This window comes from Natrix helvetica (genome assembly GCF_964273705.1).
Source record: "Natrix helvetica genome assembly, chromosome: 1".
Lineage (NCBI taxonomy): Eukaryota > Metazoa > Chordata > Lepidosauria > Squamata > Natricidae > Natrix > Natrix helvetica.
Window position 1 is genome coordinate 136,857,148 of NC_138548.1, and position 23,130 is coordinate 136,880,277.

Genomic DNA, 23,130 nt, shown 5'->3' on the forward strand with positions numbered 1-23,130 from the left:
CATGGAGAGGTCTAGAATCAGCAAAGAATCAAAGTCCATAGTCTGTGACCATGATCGTTTGCATTCCCAACCTATTACAGAGCTTAGGTTGACTAAGAAGACTCTTATCCCCTTTCTGAAGTTCAAAGTCAATGGTACTGCCAAGAATTCTCCTGACTATTATATAATCAAACTGACAATAGCAGAAGTCTAATATATATGGCAATGTAATAGAAAATACAGTGTCAAATTAAGGTCACTAATGAGCAAAATGAAGTTAGGGTTAGGGTTAAATACATTTTTGGTACAACAATATTTTAGTTAATATTATTTTGCTCCTTGGCTCTTACCCAAATTGCATTTTCCTTTTTCCATCTGATAGCCCAAGAGACAAATGCATTGGAATGAACCTTGTACATGAGTGCACGTAGACATTGATGGACAAGGATTAGGCAGGCATTCATCTACATCTGAAACAGAAGAGAGAAAAAGGAGTGAAATGGCCATTGTAGAATGACCATTTATGTCTTCAATAGAAAGCACTCTGTTCCAAGGTTGACAGAGAAACAGCTAAATTATGACAATTATGAATGGCTGGACCATACATACAGCCATTCAGAAACTGATGGTATAGACGACACTGAATTTCTGTGGCACAATCTAAGGGATTGAGACTGGCAGAACCTAATGAGATATAGATTACTTACCTTGGAACTAGCAAAAGGCCAGCTCAGGATTTAGCCACCTTCCAGCTTCAGATAGAAAAGAAAACTTTAGCGGGATTCATCACTTTAGCAAAAAAATCTTTATGCCAATAGACCAGAGCTGATAAAGTTAACATCATTTATAGAAAAAAGGGCTGGGCCTGTTGGCAGCCTTGCACAATTATCAAATCATTTCCTTGCTGGTTATGGCACTACTTTCAGCTTCTCCAATATTGGGATATCACAAGTTGTACTTGGTATCATAGGCATTTATTGTCTGAAAGTTAGTCTATGACATGTAGTAATATTATTGGTCACTTGATGTTAAAGACAAAGGTTCTCTTCTCAAACAATTGACTTGAAATAGACCTCAAGTACTCAGAATTGTGATTTCAAATTACCTGGTGATTACGTGAATTCTGTAATTGCGAAGGCCTATTGCAAACAATTATTAGGAGACTTGAGCACTTGCGCAATACAATTATTTTCAGGAATGATAGATAATAAAGGTGTCCCTGAGGATTTTATTCTGCTAGTTGTTGCTGACTATAGGGGGTAGTGCTCATCTCCATTTCAAGACCATTGAGTCAGCATTGTCTGAAGATGTTTCCATAGTCATGTGGCCAGTATAATGTCACAGAGTGCTTCCCACTGTAGCGGTACCTATTTATCTACTCACATTTGCAAGCTGCTAGGTTAGCAGGAGCTGGGGCGAGGATGAGAGCTCATCCGGTCATGCTGTGCTTGGGTCTCAAACCTGGAATGTTGGCTTTCCAACAAGCCCAGCTTCTTAATTGCTTAGTCACTGTGCTGCTGTATGGTAGATAATATACTTTGAGATTTCTTTTCACCTTCTTCCACTTAATTAAATTGCATATGCCTTTGTGATTATAGAAGAGAATCAACATTTCCACCATTACTTATCATTATGTTCAAGTGTTTCTTTACATATTTGCTGCTATTGTTTTTAAGAAATTGACCTACACATATTATTTTTTGTCTAGCCTTTTCATAGCTTAAAGATTTTCCTTCCCCATTTTCAAATAACGTTTAATGGCATCTTTACGTCTTACTCTGATCTCCATGAAATTCAAATACTTTTTTTAATCTATGCAAAGTGCTCCCATTGCAGTATGTAGTTATCTACCACAAATTAAATTCATTTTTCAGGCCAATGTTGTTTTCAACATTTGCAAACAAAAATACCTTTTCCATAGACAGTTGGAGATATCTTTGTGCTTCCTAGATTCACAGTTGTGGCTGGTCTGGAAGGAATCAGTGAAGCAGGAAAAGACTGAATGGTGGTTTTTTGAGAAGTTAAGGTGTAAGGAGGAGAAGTAATAACAACCCTGGGCACTGTGGTTTTCGCAGTAGTTATACTACTCTTTTCCACCATTTTTGTGGGAATTCCAGGGGAAGAAGATATATCAGTAGGAGAGGGCAACGGAACTTTTTGAAGCTTTGTAATGAACAAATAATTCATGGTTGATGCTGAAGTAGGCAGTCTTCCAGGTGTGTGTGTTATTTCTGTAGCTTTCCTGCCCATGGTTACTGTCGATGAAGGGAAAGTATCCTTTTGAGGGATTGTATGCAACGGTATAGCTGTAGTTGCTTTTGCTGGCTCAGAAGTAGCAGTCATTTCTTGGAAATAGGATGAAGAGGTAGTTGTAATGGATTCATTCTCAATACTGATTCCTGGGAGAGTAAGTGTCCGTCCCTTAGTTTCCTCTTGGGAAGTGATTCTTGGCAAAGAATGGCTGGCAGGCTGTTCAGTAATTTCAGTCAGAAGAGAAGTCCCAGTTGCCATCAGATTAGTGTTGTTCGCCAATGGATACACTGTAGTCAGGTGGTTGTATTCGTCATGGGAACTTCTTGTCATGCGTAGTTCTGCTCCAGTTGTTCCTTCAGGCTCAGTCATAGAAACACTGGTTTCAAGACTTTCACTAGGCTGTAACAACGAAGGTGTTGAAGAAAGTGAAGGCAACACAGAGGGAAAGAAAGGCGATGTGGGTGGTTTTGTGGATGGGGACATGGGCGAAAATGTCATTAGAGATGTGGGTGGAGATGATGATAATGGTAACGGGAACGTAGAAAAAGAGGATGCGACAGAAGACTTGGCTGAGGAAAACAAAGTGGATGGATGAACTGGTGGAAGTGAATCCTGCTCTGACAGCCTTGTTGTAGAGGAAGATGAAAATGACAAGCTGTCAGTGGATGTAGATTCTGATTCTAAGTAATACTGAGTTGTGTGTGGTTCACTCACTGTAGAGGAATACTCTGGTGTTTTCAGGGAATGAACTGCCAAAGGTTCTGTTGAATTTTCAGAAAAATCCATGTCACTTGGAAAGAAAGACTGAACTAACTCGGAAGCGCTGGATATTTCCGCAGAGAAAGTGGAACTTCCTGAGAAGTCAGATGATGTGCTGTTGTTTGGAAGAGACAGCAATGTCCTTTCTCCACCCTTGGCAAAGGTAGTTAAGGTGTGTGTGCTGTCAGTATGAGAAACAGAGGTTTCTGTCCCAAAGTCAGTCCCACTCATTGGCTGGTATTCTGTTCCAGCGTCTGAAAAAGAAACAAAGCACAATTAACTATTGAGATAAACTTTCTATTCATAAAATAAAAATGAAAGAGATGATGGTCTAAGGCAGGGCTGTCAAACTCCCGGCCCGCGGGCTGGATGCGTCACACTCTGGCCATGCCCACGCCCAGTTTAATGAAAGATGAAAAAGCCCCGATACGTCATGTGACATCGCCATGACGATGTGAGTTTGACACCCCTGGTCTAAGGTACACTTCAAAATAAATTCCACAGTCCTGGAGCTTCTACTTTCCAGTTTACTGGTTCAGAGCATTCCAAACCAAGGAATGGATGATCTTATTATACTGCCTGCTTTCTGTGATTTCTTTGGCAGGTCCTTTGTTCCCCTTTCTTCTTAGGTAGGGACTTTTTAGATCTGGTCAGACAGAAGGTGTATGTTTTGGGAGTCACTTTTATACCAGAGGGCATGCGATAGCAAGGATGAGCTAGGATGTGGTTACCAGGATGTGAAATGTCAAGATATTCACACTAATCATCATCATCATCTTTCTCCAATGGCTTTGCCATGTCAAATACTATGGCACACTGTTCTTCTGAATCCTCTCATACATTCTGGGACTCAAGTGAATGTTTTCCAACTCTATTACAATAAATAATAAGACTAATAATATAAATAAAAGTAGAATGACTGTAATTAACCAAGGCAAAGATAATAACCAATAGTAATAAGTGCCCTAGTTGCAATCCCAAAACAATGGAGCACCACTTGCATACTACCAGCATTGACAAAATCACCACAGATCAATTGCAAAAGGCAGCTGTACTTGGAACAGCTTACATCCTGTGACAATGCCTTTAACGCCATCAAACAACAGTATCTGCCTATCCCAGGTCCTTGGGAGGGACTCAATAGGTGAAGAAAAATGACAAATCCAGTCTAAATACCTGGCTGATTCTACCTAGCAGTAGAGTATTTGCTAAAAAGTAGCCTGCCTTTCAGAATACTACTATATGTGAAAATTCTGGAGACAATCATGGCTCAATGGATTGTGGAAGCTGTATTTTTCGGACTAGCTGTGGTTAGTCAAAGTCTCAAACAGCATTTTTCATCTGCTTTGATCCATCTCCAAAGGAAAAAAACAGGATCTCATCTTGGGAAATTATTCATACAAAACATGTTCTAAGAAGCTATGGGTTACCCCACAAAGAAAATGCCCTTTCCTTCTGGTTACATGACCTACTTAAAGGAGTCTAACCAAGGGAAACAATATACTATTTTAGAACGAACTGTCCAATGTACAAATGTATTCTCATGACAGAGGAAAATTTCATTTTTTTTTCATTACAATCAACCAAACACATAGTTTATAATTTAATCCATTGGAAAGTTGGCCATCTTTATTTTACTATAGAGAATTCAAGATAAGGATTCACAAAGTAGAACACAAAGAAGTATTAAATATTAGATACATAATCAATATGGAACTCAATGCCTATTATCCCTGTCAATTACTAATGGAATAATACATGTCATCATCAAGTAATGTTATATCTGAAAGTTTAAAAAAATCATAAATATATTCAGGTGCTTTACTGATTCACTTTTAGATACATCAAATAAAATATTCTCCAAGAAAAGCACAGTTCATTTACACATTAAGGGGAAAAAAACCCAGATAGGAATTGGCTTTGATGCTGGCAAAAGAATATAATAGAAAACTAACCTGAAAGTTCACTTTTGGAAGAAGAATCAGTTGATGAACTAAGTATTTGGAAAGCCTCAGTTGAAGATGGAGATACATCCAAATCTTTTAGAGAGAAATGTGTCATTCTAGAGTATGTCTTGGACAAGGAAGGTTTTGATCTTGTGCTGTCCAAAGTTTCCATATATGATGAGACACTTTCAGTCTCTTCCATCACTGTAGTGTTAATTGTAGGTGGTGTAGTTTGCTCTTCACCTCCACTGAAAGGGGCTGAACTACCAGTACTGATCGTGTGAAAAGGCAGAACTCTTGGCCCACTAGTTGAATTATCAGTGCTTCCAGTAGCTGAAATAGTAATTTGGACACATGTTTAAAATGGAATAGTATTGTACGTCATGTTATTTATAATATTAAGCACAGTGAATTAGAATTGTAGCCTTGCATTTTGAAATGGAGTACTGTACTGAAAGTAATTATATTTGATTGGTTCAGAATGTATTGTGGTTGCCCTTTAGATCATACACATTTACTTCTGCACAAACTAAATCCAAACAAATGATATAGTTCATCACAAATGTAGGTTTGATTTTGATTCTGCATACTGGATATGTCTATAGAAATAGACATGCATGCCAATTTATACAGTATATGCTGAATGTATGTACAATATGCTGTATGTGCATATACACATATTTACAATGTTGGACATGCACAATACAAACCATATTGATTACAATCTACATTTTTCCTTTGTTCTTTGCCATATAGCAAACTTACTTGCTGAATTATTTGGTGACAGGGCTATAGTAACTCCAGAGGAATAGTCCAGTGAATGCTCAGTTGAAGGCCCAATCGATTGCACTTTGTTTAGTGAGACATGATGCGTTTCTGTTTCAAGCTGTGAAGACAAAGTCAAGCTTTCCCCTGACGATTTGGAAGTTTGGGAATTGTAAGAGTTGCTGTTTGCTGCATCATCAGACGTGCTGTTATCCGGCAGGGATCGTAAAGTCCTTTCTGCCCCATGTACAAATGTGGTTGATAGGTAGATGCTGTCTGTTGAAGCAATCGAAAACCTTCTTCCCACCTCGGATCCCTTAATGGTTTGAAAAGGGTCTGTAGAGCCTTAAATGAGATTAAGAATTCAGATTTCATAAGCGCCACTTGTGCAATGTGTTCCAACACTGTAAGTCAAATTAAGGGGCCTAATAAAAAGAACTGACTGTCAGCGATTTGAAGTTCACTCAACACAGCATGATTATTCTCTGTCCAGAGAGACATGCTGTGAATTAAACTTCTAGGCATAATCCCTATATCCTTGTTATATACACTATTTTTATTGTGATTTTGTGCTAATCTTATTACAGCTTAGTAAAAAAGGTGAGGTTTAGTCCATCCGTCTTTCACTAGGTAATGGTTATAAATAGATGTTTGTGTTTATGTAGTACCATGTTTCTCCGAAAATAAGACAGGGTCTTATTTTCTTTTGGCCTCTGAAACAAGACTTGGCCTTATTTTCGGGGAGGTCTTATTATTTTTCAGGTGCAGGAAGCGGTGAGCGTGGTCACTTCATGGCTGCTGCTGTGTTGCAGTATTTTCATGGTGGGCTTATTTTCAGGGGAGGGCTTATTTTTGGCGCATGCACTCAAAAGCCCGATTGGGCTTATTATTCAGGGAGGTCTTATTTTCAGAGAAACAGGGTATCTGATTCACCCAATAACTTCTCTGGGTGGATATTTTTTGTGCGTGGTTTCAAGGCATTGTTGACTATCTGGACTAGCCCTTGAATTTTTTTGGAAGTGTTTTAACCTACATGCTTCCTAGGGCTGAGAGAGAGAGTGACAGGCCCAAGGCCATCCATTTACCTTTGTGCCTCAAGTAGGACTAGAACTCACAGTAACCTGCTTTTTGGTCCAGTACTTTAAACACTACTCTAAACTCTCTGAGTGCATCACAAAGTTACTTTTGCTTTTCATTGCTATCACTATTTTCAATTAGTTTGTAGTTGCATATAAAGAGACACATTTTTTTTAAAAAAATGGAATCTTATAGAGAACATAGTTACCAATAACCAAGTATTTGAATTTTTTCCAGTATTACCATAAAATCAGAAACAATTCAAGTTTCACTTATCACAGCTAATAACATTTTATACTATAGGTCTGTGGTGATGAACTTATGGCACTCTGTGGGCATGCAAGCCATTGCCCCAGCTCAGCTCCGCATGTATGTGCGTCTCCCACCAGCCAGCTGATTTTCAGGTCTCTGCTGTGTATGTGCGGGAGGTTGCGCGGGGGGCAGGGGCAGCGTGGGTGGGTGCAGGCCCCCCGCAGTCTGTTTTTGGTTTCAGGAGGCTGCAGGAAGACCTAATAGGCCCAAAATGAGGGCATTGGGAGCGGGGGGATCACCCACTCATGCGGAGGGGGACTGGGCACACATGGGGGGGTATCGCACATGCATTGCATTATGGGTATGGGCACACATGTGTGTACTGTCGCATGCGCACTTTCGGCACATGACAACAAAAAGGTTAGCCATCACTAACCTTTAGTACAGTACCTATACTATAAGCTGAAATATCAGTACCACTTTATAAAACCTTAGTAAGGCCACACCTGAAATATTGCATCCAGTTTTGGTCACATTACAAAAAAGATGTTGAGACTTTGGGGAAAAAATGCAGAGAAGAGCAACTAAGATGATTAAGGGCCTGGAGACAAAATGGAGACATATGAAGAAGAGTTGCAGGATTTGGATATGGCTAGTCTAGAGAAAAGAAAGACCAGGGGTGACATGATAACTGTATTCCAGTATTTGAGGGGCTGCCCCAAAGAAGAGGGGGTCAATTTATTCTCGAAAACACCAGAGGGCAGGACAAGAAACAATGGATGGAAACTAATCAAGCAGGGAAGCAACCTGGAATTGAGAAGAAACTTCCTAACTATGAGAACAATTAATCAGTCGAACAAAAGTTGTGGGTACTTCATGACTGGAAGTTTTTAAGAGGAGACTGGACAGCCACATGTCTGAAATGGTATAAGGTCTACTGCTGGAGGAGGGGGTTGGACTAGCAGATCTCTAAGGTCCTTTCCAGCTTATTCTGAATTGAAAGTCCTCGAGTTACAACCTTAATGGAGACTGCCCATTACATTCATAAGGTATAATGGTTGTAAAATCAGTCAGTCATGTGACTCACCCGATTTTATGTTGTTTTTAAATAACCATTTGTTAAACAAATCACCATTATTACAAATGCTATGGTCATTAAACGAGCCAATGGTTTGTTACATATGTTATTGTGTTCCAAAAACCATCATACAATGCAGTCACGTGACTATGGGATGCTGCCAACCAATGTAAATGTAGCCATCTTTCCAACTGCCCAAAAGTGCAGTCACATGACTGTGGGAAACAGCCAAACATCATAACTTCAGATCTGGGTCCTAAGTTCCCTTTTTTGGCGTCTGTTGTAGCTTCGAATGGTCATTAAGCGACAGGCTGTAAGTCGAGGACTTCCTGCATTATGTATTTTCATCTTAAATCATTTCAATGAATGACTATTCGAAGAGGTACACAAGGCAGGCATATGCTCGCCCAGCTGAAAAATGGCCTCATCTTTAACCAGCAGCAAGTGCTGCTTCTAAATACATCATTTTACAGCACAACCTTGTTTTCCATATATTTATAAGAGCTTGTACATCCTTGTATTTGTGTGAAATAAATACAATTATTATATAGTTTCAATGGGCAGTATAACTGCTATGATAAATAAAGCATATGTGAACATTTTTGTCAGATAAAAGCGTGAGACCTTACCAGTGGTGGGTTCCTGCCGGATCGCACCGGATCGCACGCGCTCCCTTTCGGCGCTAAACCCGGATCGCGCGCTCCCTTTCGGCGCTAAACCCGGAAGTACGGTCTTGCCCTGCCCCTGGCGACGCGACGACGCTTGCCTGCGCTCCATCAGCTCGGCTGGGAACGGAGACGTTTCTCTGCTCAGCAATGTCTTCAGTGGAGTGGTGGCAGCCTGGCAGGCTGAGCCTGCGTCCCTTTCAGGCGCTCCGCTCCGCTGAGGAAACGTCTCCGTTCCCAGCCGAGCTGGTGGAGCGCAGGCAAGCGTCGTCGCGTCGCCAGGGGTGGGGCAAGACCGTACTTCCGGGTTTAGCGCCGAAAGGGAGCGCACGATCCGGTGCGATCCGGCAGGAACCCACCACTGGACCTTACCATTTGAAAGCTTCATGCCTGCAGTAGTATACATCAGTGAAAGTAGACTTTTTAAAAAAGAAATGTAAACAGGAAGAGAAAAGAAAAGAGCAATTTGAAAGGCCTACAGGGAATGAATTAACAAACTGGTCTCTAGTGGACTTATAACCATAAGAAGAATGAAAAAAAACCTCACTTGAAAAATCTTTTGTAGAAGATGGATAACTTGAAGCTTTTGATGAAGTAGACTGTTTTAGGGTTTCTGTGAAATCCGTTTCAGTAGAGGGGGAATTTTCTTTTCTACTTTGCAACGTGGCAGACGACGTCTGGATGATCACAGAAGAACTAGCATTTTTCAGATCAAACCTTGACAATTCCGTTGTGTCTATGGATCTGCTCTGATTAGTTAACGATCCCAAGGTCTCATCTTGGATCACAGTAGAAGAGAACGTACTCTCAGTCTGAGTGGCCTTATTTTCTATATCGAAGTTGCTCAAGGCATGTGGCCTACTTTTGGTGTCTGCAAAAGAAGAGGCAATTATTAGATATTTCTATGCATTAGAGCAGGGGTGTCAAACTGGCAGCCCTCAGGCCAGATGCATCACGCACAGGTGATGTCTACCCCAGCTCCGCAAAGGGAAAAAAACATTGTGAAATGTCACAAAAAGGCAACGTAATGTTGCAAGTTTGACACCCGTGCTTTAGAGTTTCAGATTACTGGAATATACATATACTGTATATGTTAGCATAAAAATCATTGTTTGTTGAGAAGTTCCAGTGCATTCAAGGGAGTATACTACTCCTTTGTATATGTGTTTATGTTGTAGCCTAATTTTATTTATATTATTACTAGAGTTTTCAATACAGTTGTCATGTCAGTCTCCATTCTCCATTAAACTTTTAAAAAATTTAACTTAAAAAAAATTAAATAAATGTTAAGGAGCACTACTGGATTCATCTGGATGTACAGGTGGTCTTCAAGTTATAACCACCATTGGGGCCAGAATTTCCATTGCTAAGAAGACAGTTGTTAAATGAGTCATGCCTGATTTTACAACATTTTTTGCCATAGTTGTTAAATGAATCATGGCAGTGAAGTGAATCACGTGATCATTATGTGAATCCAGCTTCCCATGTTGACTTTGTTTGTTGGAAATCACCAGGGATCTCTCTCTCTGTCTCTCTCTCACACACACATGTTGCCAACACTCAAATATTGATCACGTGATGTTAGGGATGTTGGGACATCCTACACAACTCTATGGACTGTTTAAAATTGAAAATTAATATTTCATTTTCATTTCTGTATTACTGTGTATCAAATTACTGAAAGCTCTACTTTTGCTTCTCATATTAAATCTGGCTGCTTTACACAGACAACATGTCATAATTAAACTAATTAATTTGCTAATAATAGTTTCAATTTTAGATCTCATCACATTAAAGACCTTTATGTCCTACTTCTCATGAATGTAAGGGCAGATACATCCTTGTGACATTCTGATAAATGATTGTTCTAATATATATATACGTGCGGTGAGGTTTATAGCTGGTGAGGCTGGTGACGTCATCAGGAAGGCGGGGAATTCTTAACAAGGCACCGGCCACGACTCATTTTCCAGGGTCCTTTCGCGAGCGAGCTGGCAGGGAAACGGTAGCCGACGGTCCGAAAAGTCCATCACACTTTCTGCTTTCACGAGCAACTTCCCATAAACCTGCCGTTGCTCAGTGAGAGGAAGGGAGCCGCTCGCGCATGCGCATTCGCCCTGGAACATGAGCTCCGGCGTCAGAACACGACAGAAGGTGGGGAATGGGACCACGTGTGCAGGAGGGAGGCTGAAGCTAGAGGAGCCTCCTGCACCTCCCCCTGTCCTGCACACGTGGTCCCATTCCCCGCCTTCCTGAGTCAACATGAAGGGGACCGCGGCTTGCGCAGTCCCATTCCCCGAGGCTCCTCAGCGCCTTTTCCCTTTTTTTTCCCATGATGAGAGCGGTGAGGCTCTGCCTCCCTTGCCTCCCCTGACCAGATTAGGAAAAATTGTTCTGTAAAATTGTTGTAACATTTGACATTGCCTTGAACGTATGCTAGAAAACAATCGGAATAGAGAATGTAAAATTTGGAAAAGAGAATGTAAGAAAAAGGCCAAAGCATTTTTATTCATAAATTACTTTATGAATTACATAAATTACAAAGTCCCCATTATTAAAATGTTTTAATAACAACAAACCCCATTATTGGATTCTTAGAAAATAAGCTGTTATTTTAATTCTTTTTTCCACAGGAATCTGGTTTACATCAACCAATTTAAAAATTACTCTGAAATCTGGCATAACGAGATATTCCTCTCTTTTACCTGTTGTTTCTGGTGGAGCCTCAGAATATGTAAGTGCTTCTTCAGTGAAATCATTATTCCCAGATGATGATGAATTCATTTCTCTGGCGTCTTTTGGTGTCATTGTATAAGAAGAATCAGCAACGCTGAATGAGCTAGTGATGTTATCATTCTTAGAACTGGATATTTGGGTTATATTAAAAACATTCTTGACTTCTCTTGAAGTTGATAGTGTGATCTCATCATTTCTATCTGATGAGCTGGAAACAGATGCACTGTCCTGATCAGAATGGGAAAATCTGGTCTTTATATTTGAGCTGCTCCTTGGTGGATCACTGCTTCCTACACCTGAAATATAATAGTCAAATATTAAAGGCACTGTGTTCATATGCTAAGGAACACCACAGATATGCTTCCACAATTGCACTCATGCAGCTGTAACAGAAAACACTGATTTTTTAGGGAATAACTACTATCTTATAGAAGAAATGAACAATCAAGTTAGAACACTATAACTAAAGCAAGTTATTTTTTTTCATTTAGAGCTCATTTTTATGTTCAGCTATCATATGGCAGAATGTAAGACATCGACTCTGTTACTTTAATCTTACTGGAGTTAATTTAAAGGATTATATTTTCCCCCCCAAAAATATTAAAAGTTTTCACTTTATCTTTTATTTGAGGTCATCTTTTTTAAAACAACTTCTCCATATTTTTCTAGGTGAGATCTTTCACCACCGAAGATCTTTTCAGAACTACTCCAATACCGTAATTGCATCATAAGAGAAAAGTCTTATGGAATATACTTTATCTAAATGTGGGCTAATGCCCCAAGAAAATGTTATTACTAACTAAAAAATTTCAAGAACTTTATTGATATGGTCTAGAACTGGAGCTGCTTTTTATAAATTAAATGGTTCTCTTTTTTGAAATAAATTGACTTTACTAATTGAGCTGTGAAATATAACGGGAATTTTATGCAAAGAAAGCAAAAATGCATTAAAACAATTATACAAATATCATATTTAAAGAAACTAGTATCCCAATTTTTCACAAATATCCATAGCCACATTTTTATCCATTTACTATAATCCAAATCTGGAAATCTTTTCTATGATATTCCCATCCTACCGTATGCCCTGAGAATTCTCCTATGTATTAGATAACACATTTCCACATAGTTATCTCTCAAAATAATACTTTTTAAATGATTTGAACCCAAAGGAATTATAATCATGACTCATTTTTATCTTAGCTTCACTGTAAATAGAACTGCATTGTAATTTTGGAACTGCTACATCTATTGTATTTTACCATATACAACCGATAGAGGATAAAAACACCTATTAAACTACAAAGAAAGGAGATTCTGATATAGACTCCAACGTATGCTCCATTAAAACAAGTGGAATGAAATCTACCTCAATACTAGGGAAAATAGGTGAGCTTTTTTTTTCTCACGTTGAATTCCTAATGCCCTTTAGCCATGATTTCTTTCCTACCCATTGCTATGTTAAGCTTACAATGGCAGGATGAAAGAAGGAATATACATTTGACATTTCCTTTAATATTGCAAAACCAACTGAATGGTCCGGAGTCAAATTTTGGAAAAGAACTATGGTATGTTTGGGGAGAGGCTGTGATAACAGATGAGATTGATGGGCACTAATAATATAGCAACATCAAGGAAGGAATCCATGGCAGATCATGTGACCAGCAAGAGCCCAACCAATAGAGCTCCTTTACAAGGCTATGACTTTGTCTGTGGCTTCCCAGTTTGGCACTGGTTTGTTTTCTAGAAGCAGCAAGAAGGCTTATCCCTAAATGTTATGTAATTAGTATGTGGACAAGGAAGGAAGAAGTAAGAGAATTTAGGAGAAGTAAGAGGAATTCTATGTGGCTCTTTCTTCCTAGGAAAAAAGATTCAAAACAGTGGCAAATCATATGAATATACAATATTAATTCTAGCTGCATGGAGAAGACCAGGCAAGACTCTATCTGCAAGTGCCAAGCAATAATACAGATGGTCCTCGACTTACAACAGTTCATTTAGTGACAGTTAGAAGTTACAACAGCACTGAAAAAAGTGATTTGTGGCAGTTTTTGTAACATCCCCATGGTCACATGATCAAAATCCAAAGGATTGGCAACTGGTTCATATTTATGATGGCTGCAGTGTCTCAGAATTATGTGATCATCCTTTGTGACTTTTTTTTGACAAGCAAAGTCAATGGGGAAGCCAGATTCACTTAGCAGCCATGTTATTAACTTAACAACTGCAGTGACTCACTTAACAACAGTGGCAAGAAAGGTCATAAAATCAAGCAAAATTCACTTATCAACTGTCTCACTTAGCAACAGAAACCTAGGGCTCAATTGTGGTCCTAAGTCGAGGATTTCCTGTAGTGTAATGAAAACTGAAAACAAATGTCTTTCATTCTTACCTATTTTTTCTGAAGAAGCTTGAAAATGGGCACTTGCTCCTTCAGTGAAATCAGTGATCTGAGGAGTTAAATCTGTTTCTACCGGAGTTAACAGATAAGAAGAGCCAGTGAGGCCTGATGAACTAGAGGTTTCATTGTGCCAGGCTATGGATCCTTGCGTTACATCGTGAGCATTGCTGACATCTCTTGGGGTTCGTAATGTCCTCTCCCCATCTAAGCCAGATAGAACTGAAGTGGAAAAGCTGTCCAGGTGATAAGTGGAGAAAATGCCTGCTGTACTTGTGCCGCTGCTGTGTGACTGACCATTCTCTTCAACTGAAACAGAATAGGAAGGAATTAATTTTAGTCCTAATTTTCTCATCAATATGTACATGAAAACCTTCTATCAATTTTCAAATTAAAAACTTGCTCTTAATTTCCTTTGGAATATTTAAATCAATAAGTTTATAGTATAGCCTTTATTGTCGTTGTACAAAACAAATACAACAAAATTGGTTAAAAATTGCTTTCAACTTCCCTTGCAATTATGTTTATTCCACACATGTTTGGGAATACTGAAACAGCTGCTTCTGCGTCTGTTTTAAAGAAAAGGGTTCTGGATTCTTATTCAGGTAAAAAAATTGAACCTAACCAGAGATGCTGGGAGTCAGGTAGCATATAAATTGTTTTGTATTTAGCTTTCATGGCAAGATGTTGTGGATTCTAAGGACACGTTCATATGCGTCAGCCTGCTGCTCGCGCTGCCCAGTTCCAAATAGGCCACAGCCCATAGTGGGCTGCAGCCTGGGAGTTAGGGAGCCCAGATCTAGTGGTTAAGATACCAGGCTAGAAAGAGGAAGACTGTGAGTTCAAGTCCTGCCTTAGCCATGAAAGTCATTCTCTCTCAGCCCAACTCAGGATTGTTGTTGTGGGGAAAACAGGAAGACAAAGCTATGTTGGATATGTTCACCTCCTTCAGTTGTTTGTAATAATAATTAAGGTGGGTTACAAATAAATAAACATAAAAATGGAGTAGAATTGTAGGATGAACACATGTCCTTGTTATACATTATTCCATGTCAAAAAGGATTGGAAGGTATTTCCATGCACACAGTAAGTTTCAAATTGCTATGCTCTCAGTTTCTAGGGACATAATATTTTGCTTTGTTCTTAATTTGCATTGGGCTGTTTAAGTTCTTAACGAACTTCCACTGACATCAGCATTAATTGGCTCTCAATTTCTGGCATCACTGGATTGCTTATGATAAACTCTATCACCATAATTAAATAGTGTTTTCTCACAACAGACCAATATGTGTCCAAATCTGTAAGCAATCACACTTATTGCCAAGAAAATTAGCACTATTCATTTTCATCTTAATTGCCCTATACTTGAGGACTGTTCTATAAAAACCAGCAGCATCTATTTATATGCCACTAAAACTCTTGTGCTGGTTTGTTACCTTCAATTGGGCAAAATTGGAAGGTATTCTGTTAACAAGATAACCAAGATAACTCAAATGGATTAATTTACAGAACGCCAGGATCCATAATTTCTGTGGGAATGAAATTTGGAAACATGTGGCCGCTGCAGTACCACTGTGCCTTTCAACTATATTTCCCAGTAGATTGCATGGTACAAAGGAAGATGGGAGCCAAAACATCCCTGCCAACTTCCCACAAACAAAATCAATGCGGAAGTTGGCAGGAAGTCAGAAATTGCTCCCACTCCCCCTGCTTTTTCCCCCATCCTGTGATCATTCCATTGTTCCCCCTCCACCCAAAAAATGTACCAAGCAGTGATATTCTCCTGCTGAGGAAATACGGAATTCGCTAAAAATCAAACTACTTTAATACTTACGCCATAATCTAAATAAATTCATCATTAGAAAGTGTTTTTAATTTCTTTCACATATTAATTATAGGAATTAAACAAATCCATCTTTCTTACGGTCCCTAGATCAACAAAAATATATGAACCTGTAAGATCTCAAAATGCATAGAAATCTCAGCAATTGCTGTTTCTGTGAGAGTTTTATCTTATCCCATCACATTTGTATTATCTTTTACACAAACCCCAAGCAAACAATTGGGAGGGAGAGGAATTGCCGTTGAGTTATTCTTGACTGCTGGCAACCACCTGGGCAAATCTTGCAGTTTTCTTGGCAAAGTTTGTTTTTGGAAGTGATTTGCCCTTATCTATTTTCTAGGACTGAGAGGGAGGGCCAGGTCCAATGTCATCCAGCTGGCTTCATGTCTAAGCTGGACTAGAACTCAACCACTACATCAAACTGGCTATTCAAAATAATAAACCCAAATTCAGTCCTCTGAAAACTTTATCCTTTACCTGTTGTTTTTGAAGGAGCCTGAGAAGGTGTAAGCATTCCTTCAGTAAAATCACTGTCTTCAGGTGACAAATCTGGGCCAATCTCTTCTGGAGTTTTCATATGAAAAGAATGAGCAAAATCTGAATTGCTGGAGATGCTAGTATTGGCAACAGCCGATGTCCGTGTGTCACTTTCAAAACTGCTGACATCCCTTGCGGTTCGTAGTGTACTACCTTCATCTCTTTTTGATAGGCTTGAAATAGATACACCATCTCTCTGAAAAGTGGGGATGTTCTCTTTATAAGAACTGCTTCTCAAGTGGCTATCTTCTGCATCTGAATAACAACAGTAAATATTTAGATACACCACCTGCCAGCATGAAGAATGAATGAAGGCCGTGTTTCATAACCTATTGGCAAAAACTAATTTCAACTGGGAGAATATCTTTAGTCTGAAAAATACATTTTAAAAATTATTATGACAAATAAATGACTGTCTGTACATATATGTCTATATGTATATATCTGTTGTAAGGTTTTAGACCACCTTTTCATTAGATAAGTAGAAAGTCAATAAATGAATTCAGGTCTTATGTTTATTTCATAATATGCAAATTATTATTATTTTTTTGGGGGGGGGAAGTGTTTTCCCCACAAATCACTTTCTCAATAACTGTAAATTTTTCTTGTCCTGAAGAACTGGACAATATGCTGTAGTATACAAGTTTAGATCACTGGGCTATATCTAACATTATGCAAATTAATTTCAGTCTATCAGCAGAACTGGATGCCTCTGGTAACTTATTGTGTGAGTTCCTAACCTTCTAGAAGAAATTTGTGGATTGTGGTATAGTGATGAAGAGGATCTGATCCACTGGTTGCAGACAATGGGCATATTCATATGCAACTTTTTACCTCAGAAATTTATTTTAATTGTTGTGCGGAGCAGATTAGCACATTAAACATACATAGCCCGTATGAAATATAATGATGAGACATGTCCTATTTCCACACATATTTGCAAACACTCAGAACTTTATTAACATTTTAATTCAATTTATTCTATGTTTAGACTCGCATTCAAAAACCCCTAATGTTCTTACTAATTTTATACCAAGTTTAAATGATTAGATATAAGTATCTTAAAATGTTTTAAGATTAATGTATCAGTTCAAATGAGTTTTAAAGAGAAAACTGTCAAGAAGATTAATAGTATCATTCATTTTAGCCCTAATTTCGCCATAGAGAGAAAGAAAAAAAACCAGTACACTTTGACATTAAAAAAATCAGTTTAGACTTTCTTTGGAATTATATTTTATTCATAAAGTGGATATAATAAGAAACCATCAGCAATTGTTCCATGACAAGGAAAGGAGAAGAATCTAAATTATTACCACAGTGAAATTCCATCCAGTTAAAATAGAGTATAAGATAAGAACATTCCAATGCTAGAATGTCAGGAAAAACAGCATGATCCATTGAATTACAAGTGTGCTTGATCCTAATTTTCTGCAACAGATAGAGTTAAATCTAGCTGTGGATCATGCTAGAGATCTCTGGTCTCCAGAGATTTCCCTGATTCCTTTAACCCACATTAGTTTCCAGTCCTATGATTCTATGATTCCTCACAAGAACTGGATTCAGTGAAGTATAGAATATGGTACACAGAAGATACATTACAGCATCATAGAAGGAAAATGGCAATCATCTAGATCTCCCAGTCTGAATTAAAATTATTTCAGATACAATGAAATCTATTTGGGATATATGTTTTCTCTCATCTCTCCTAGTTATTTATCTACAGGTCTATGGTTGGTAGGTAGGTAGGTAGGTAGGTAGGTAGGTAGGTAGGTAGGTAGGTAGATAGATAGATAGATAGATAGATAGATAGATAGATAGATAGATAGATAGATAGATAGATATAGCGATAACGTACATGTATGGGTTTCTCTATGTATCCTATAGTCATTTGGGAATCAGACAGATGGACTATTGGACTACTGCAGTGCAGTTTACATGGAGCTGCCCTTGAAAAGCATCTGGAAGCTGCAGCTGGTACAGAATGCAGTGCTGCAAGCAGTCATGTATGCCTCACCATCAGAACATATTACACCTCTGCTCTGTGAACTGTATTGGGTGCCTGTATGCTTCCAGATTCAACTGGTTGTATGGTATGTAGCAGTGGTGGGTTCCGGATGCTGTCACAACCGGTATGCTGCAACAGGGCCGGGCGTCCACCATGTGCACTCACACTGTATGCGCATGCGTACTTACCACCTGCGATGCTCCAGCTGTTCAGCAGAGCAAAGCGCAGGCACCATGCACTCCATGTGCATGCGCAAATGATCCAGTTGGGTCAAATACAGGTAAGGAAGGCCGGCGGGCAGGCTGGCCCTCCGAAGCACTATACCGGTACCTGGTGCTCCCAGCAGACACCGGTACGTCTGTACCGGGGCATACCGGCTGTAACCCACCACTGGTATGTAGGATTTTGAATGCACTTTCCTGCATCTTTGTTTATATTCATAGCTATTTGTTTTTATGATTTTTCTTGGTTTTAAATGTTTTGCCGAACAATGTGTTGCCACCTAGAGTCACAAAAAATCAATAATAAATAAAAATAAATTCAAGAGGCTGGGAGTGAGCTTTACATTCCTTCGTCGCATGAGGCCAGGTTATTTAAGGAACTTCCTCTTCCCGAAGATGTCTACCCATTCCATTTGGACTGTCAGGAGAGGACTGCTCTGGATCCCCTTCATTAAGGAATGCCATCTGTTAATGATGGGCGTTTTAATTTTTTTTTAACCTCAGCTACTAATTACATGTATGCTTTTATTACTGTGATATGCTTTATGGTGTTTTTAACTCTTGTTGGCTGCTCAGAATAATGAATTTGAGATGGGTGGCCAAATAAATTGAAACTGCAAACAATAATAATATGAAACCAGCCTATTTTTTAATAAACTTCACCTTCAAATGTCTTAGAAGTTTGTTTTTTCCGTTTACCCATCCCAACCCTTTATTCTCATTTAATGTTTAATCGTGACGTTTTGCTTTTATCTTGATACCAGACAAGGTTCTGAAGCTCAGGAAAAAAAAATTCTTTACCTGTTGCTTGTGAGGAATCCCAAGGATGTGTACTTTCTGCTCCTATGACATTGGTGAACCCAGGTGATAAATTCTTTTGTCTGGTTTGAAGTGGAGTCAACACAGAAGAAGAATCAGTAAGAGTTGAACTGCTGGGTATTTCACTCTCAGAAGCTGTGGATATTGACTCTGGATGGTAAGAACTACTGGTGTACTCCAGAGTTTGTATTATCCTCTTCCCACTTCTGTCAGATCTGTTCTCTATGTAAAAATGAGAAGCAATGCTCTTGATATCTGAGCTGCTCAGTGGCTGACTGTTCTGTTCTGAAATGCAACAATAGAAAATTAACCCATACAGTTGCAAGAAATTTTTAATTTACGTTTTGGATAGCTCACAATAATGCCACTCATTAAAATCCACATAAAGAAACAATTTAAGATCTTAAAGGTACCATAGTTATATGATATATAACAAAACCAAAAAGGAATAGAATACCTTCTCGTACAAATATTACCTACTCAATGGTTCATCTTACTGCCAACCTCTTGTAAGTTCTTTGGTATCTGTCTCTAATGCACTGGGTCTGGTAAATATATCTAAATTGTGTGCTTTCATGAAAATGCAATATGCTGTTTTATGATTGGTGGAAGTGAGATATCCATCATACTTTAAAGAGTGGCTATCAGAATGATCACGTTTATCTTGTTCAAATGCATGTAAGATTGCATGGTTGCCAAACTAGAGAATAGAATAGAATAGCTTAGAAAACCTATCAATATTTTAAAAAAATATGTATTAAAAAATAGAACAAGGTTCTAATCTGAAAATAATTACTATTGGGTATGGTAAATTATTGCCAATTGTTTTGATCTTAATTTCACTATATCAACAGTACTAGCAACAGTTAAAGTGTAACATTTACATTATACAGTCTCTCTTTTTCCCCCAGAATAGCTATTTTTTCGTGAACGCTGCTATTTTAATAATCAATGTTACAGGAGAATTTGACAAGGTAAAAACATGTATCTTTTAAGCCAATTTAAGATTAAAAACTTCTTTCATGATTTACCTATAAACATATTTGAGAAGAATTAGTGAATGGATAATTTTCTTACAAACAACTATCAATATTATTAGTACAGCACTCTGATCTTTTATTACAGGTGAAATGTTTTTCTCTAACCTTATAAATAGGACTTTGTTTTCCTACTGTCATTTAGTACAGGTTTTATCCACAGTTTTTCAGAAGTTTTCTAAATAATCAATGCCACTTTCTAATTAAAACTTGTAATAGAAAATCTAATGTATGCATTAGTATTTTCTTTAATGTTTTACAGGATAATAATTCAGTCTGTCCCAGTGCTTTAAACTTTGTCATACATATTATTCTGGACTAGAGCCAATTTCAAAGAAGATTTTATTGACCCATTAAAGAAGATGCAATTATTTCATTCATCTTTGTGACTTCCGTTTATTGCATCTTTCTAAATAAATTGCTTGTTTTTTATCTTGTTTTTCTGTTTAATAGCCACCTCAAATATTTTCATTTTATCTTTATCCCAGATAGGCTTAGCAAGGCTTGAAATCCAGAAGAAACAAGAGGATTTTCCTTATTTACCTGTAGGAGCCTGAGAAATTGTAAATGCTTCTTTAGTGACAACAAAATCCCCGCGCAACAAATCCATTTGTTCAGTCTTTTCTGGTCTGGATGAAAGCCTTGAAAAGTTGGAAGTGTTAGCAGTGGTGAATGTTTGTGTTACATTCTTGGACTTCTCTTCATCTCTGACAAATTCTCTTGAAACAGTTACACTGTCCAAGTGAGAACTGGATATTTTGCTCTCTGTGTTTGATCTGCTGTTCATGTGTTTAGTGCCTTCCATGGCTGAAATATATCAATGAAAAGATGAGATGAATCCCCTCCAGGCTGAATTAACATCATGCTTTTTCCCTAATGGATATTCATATATATTTAGTAGAAAACATTAGTTCTGTTGGGAATAGGAGTTTTATTGTTATATAAAAGATCAATGAGAACTTAGATGTAAAAGTTATAATGATGACAATTAAATTTTCCTCTACATAAGCTTTTCAGAATCGATTGATTATTGGAGCAGCATATAAATCTGTGAAAAATATAGAAACAAAAAGATGAGGAATTTACATACATAAAGAAACCAATCCAATTCTATGCCAAGCTATTGTCACAACTTACCAAAATATTTATTTGCATTTAAATCTCTTGTGGTTTTTCCCCACATTAAATGGAACATACATGTCTTTTCAATAAAAGTTATTCCAGATTTTAATACGTCATTTAATGTTTGGAGATTTTGCTTGTGTTTATTATCTGATATAATCAATTTTTATCACATAGACCAACTCAACTTATCTCTGATGAATATTAACATTCCTTAAATTAAAGTGGGGGGGGGGAGTTTCTTCTATTTTTGATCATATTGGAATTTAAAATTAGCTAAGGTAGATAAAATAGTGAGATTCAACATATAGTATATGCATAGCACACAGGTCTGGCTTACATACTTAGTGCTAAATCAATTGCTTAATCATTTGTTGAATAAGCCAGGTTGGGTTCAATAATACCCATAAAGGTTCGTTTAGTAAATCACATCAGCTGAGTTTATGCAAATCAATACAGGTAGTCCTCAACTTATAACAGTTCATTTAGTAACAGTTCAACTAAAAAAAAAGACTTTTGATTGTTTTTCATGGTTACAACCGTTGCAGCATCCCTGTGGTCAAGTGACTAAATTCTTGGCAACTGACTCATAATTATGACGGTTGCAGTGTCCTGGGGTCATGTGATCACCTTTTGCAATCTTCTTGCAAACAAAGTCAATGGGGAAGCCAGCTTCACTTAACAACCGTGTTACTAATTCAACAACTGCAGTGATTCACTTCACAATTGTGGCAAGGAAGGTCGCAAAATAGACCCAAACTCACTTAACAAAATCTCACTTAACAACAGAAATTTTGGACTCAATTATGGTCATAAATTGAGGACTACCTGTAAGGTCAAGCTAAAATTGAAACCTAGTATACCACTTTATGATCATAATTAAACGACAGAACACAGAATTCAGTATTGTGATGTGGCGTTGGCCATTACCGTAATTTGGATGCCTTTAAAAGAGTAGTGAGAATTCAGGGCCAGTCAATCTATTGATGGCTCCCCATCATGAATGCTATGTATTACCTCTGGCATAAGACTTGGGATGCCTGTCTATCTCAGTTGCTTGAGAACATGAGCAGAAAGGTGTTTTGCACTTCTCTCTAGTATGTGGGCTTTCCGTGGACATCTGATTGGTCACTGAGAAAGGGTGAGAATACAGAATGTATGCAACTTCTTTCATTTCATACACTTTTGACAGTACCATTTCTCACAACCTGGACTCTGACACTTAGTTATTTTATTCAACATAATGCAGTATAGATCTTCCGTATCTTAACTGCAAACATCCAGAAACCACTAGATGATGGTAATGTGGTCTAGAAAAAGCTAACTCTTTCCTGCATACTAGCAGCTCTCTGTACTTCAATGTACAGTTAAAATCTGAAAACATTTTTAGTATCCATTTTAATGAAAAAGTGCTTTTTCTACAAAGCTATTCATAGCCTTAGTTTCTTGATTAGTTCATGTGAATTTCGTTCTAAAGTTTGAACCTTGCTAATTTCAACAAATTGTTTTTCAATAGATTATATTATAAACAATGAACTTAACAGTTATTGTAAAGGATATATTCAACTTGACCAAAGATTCGAAATATATTTCAAGGATTAGAAATGTAAATATTTCTTTAAGATTAAAAAGAAAATA

General features: G+C 38.0%; 1 protein-coding gene across 1 annotated transcript in view; it reads right to left on the minus strand.

The window, feature by feature from the left end:
- LOC309382525 (uncharacterized protein) overlaps positions 1-23,130 on the minus strand; it is an 86,352-nt gene that overhangs the window by 17,811 nt on the left and 45,411 nt on the right. Inside the window, exons 5-15 of the mRNA XM_081934142.1 lie at positions 22,510-22,623; positions 20,914-21,177; positions 19,316-19,618; positions 16,229-16,543; positions 13,903-14,217; positions 11,480-11,806; positions 9,322-9,645; positions 5,703-6,047; positions 4,947-5,270; positions 1,890-3,245; positions 330-449 (exon numbers count right to left, since the gene is read on the minus strand). Coding sequence (XP_081790268.1) covers positions 330-449; positions 1,890-3,245; positions 4,947-5,270; positions 5,703-6,047; positions 9,322-9,645; positions 11,480-11,806; positions 13,903-14,217; positions 16,229-16,543; positions 19,316-19,618; positions 20,914-21,177; positions 22,510-22,623 — 4,107 coding nt within the window. The remainder of the gene's footprint in view (positions 1-329; positions 450-1,889; positions 3,246-4,946; positions 5,271-5,702; positions 6,048-9,321; positions 9,646-11,479; positions 11,807-13,902; positions 14,218-16,228; positions 16,544-19,315; positions 19,619-20,913; positions 21,178-22,509; positions 22,624-23,130) is intronic.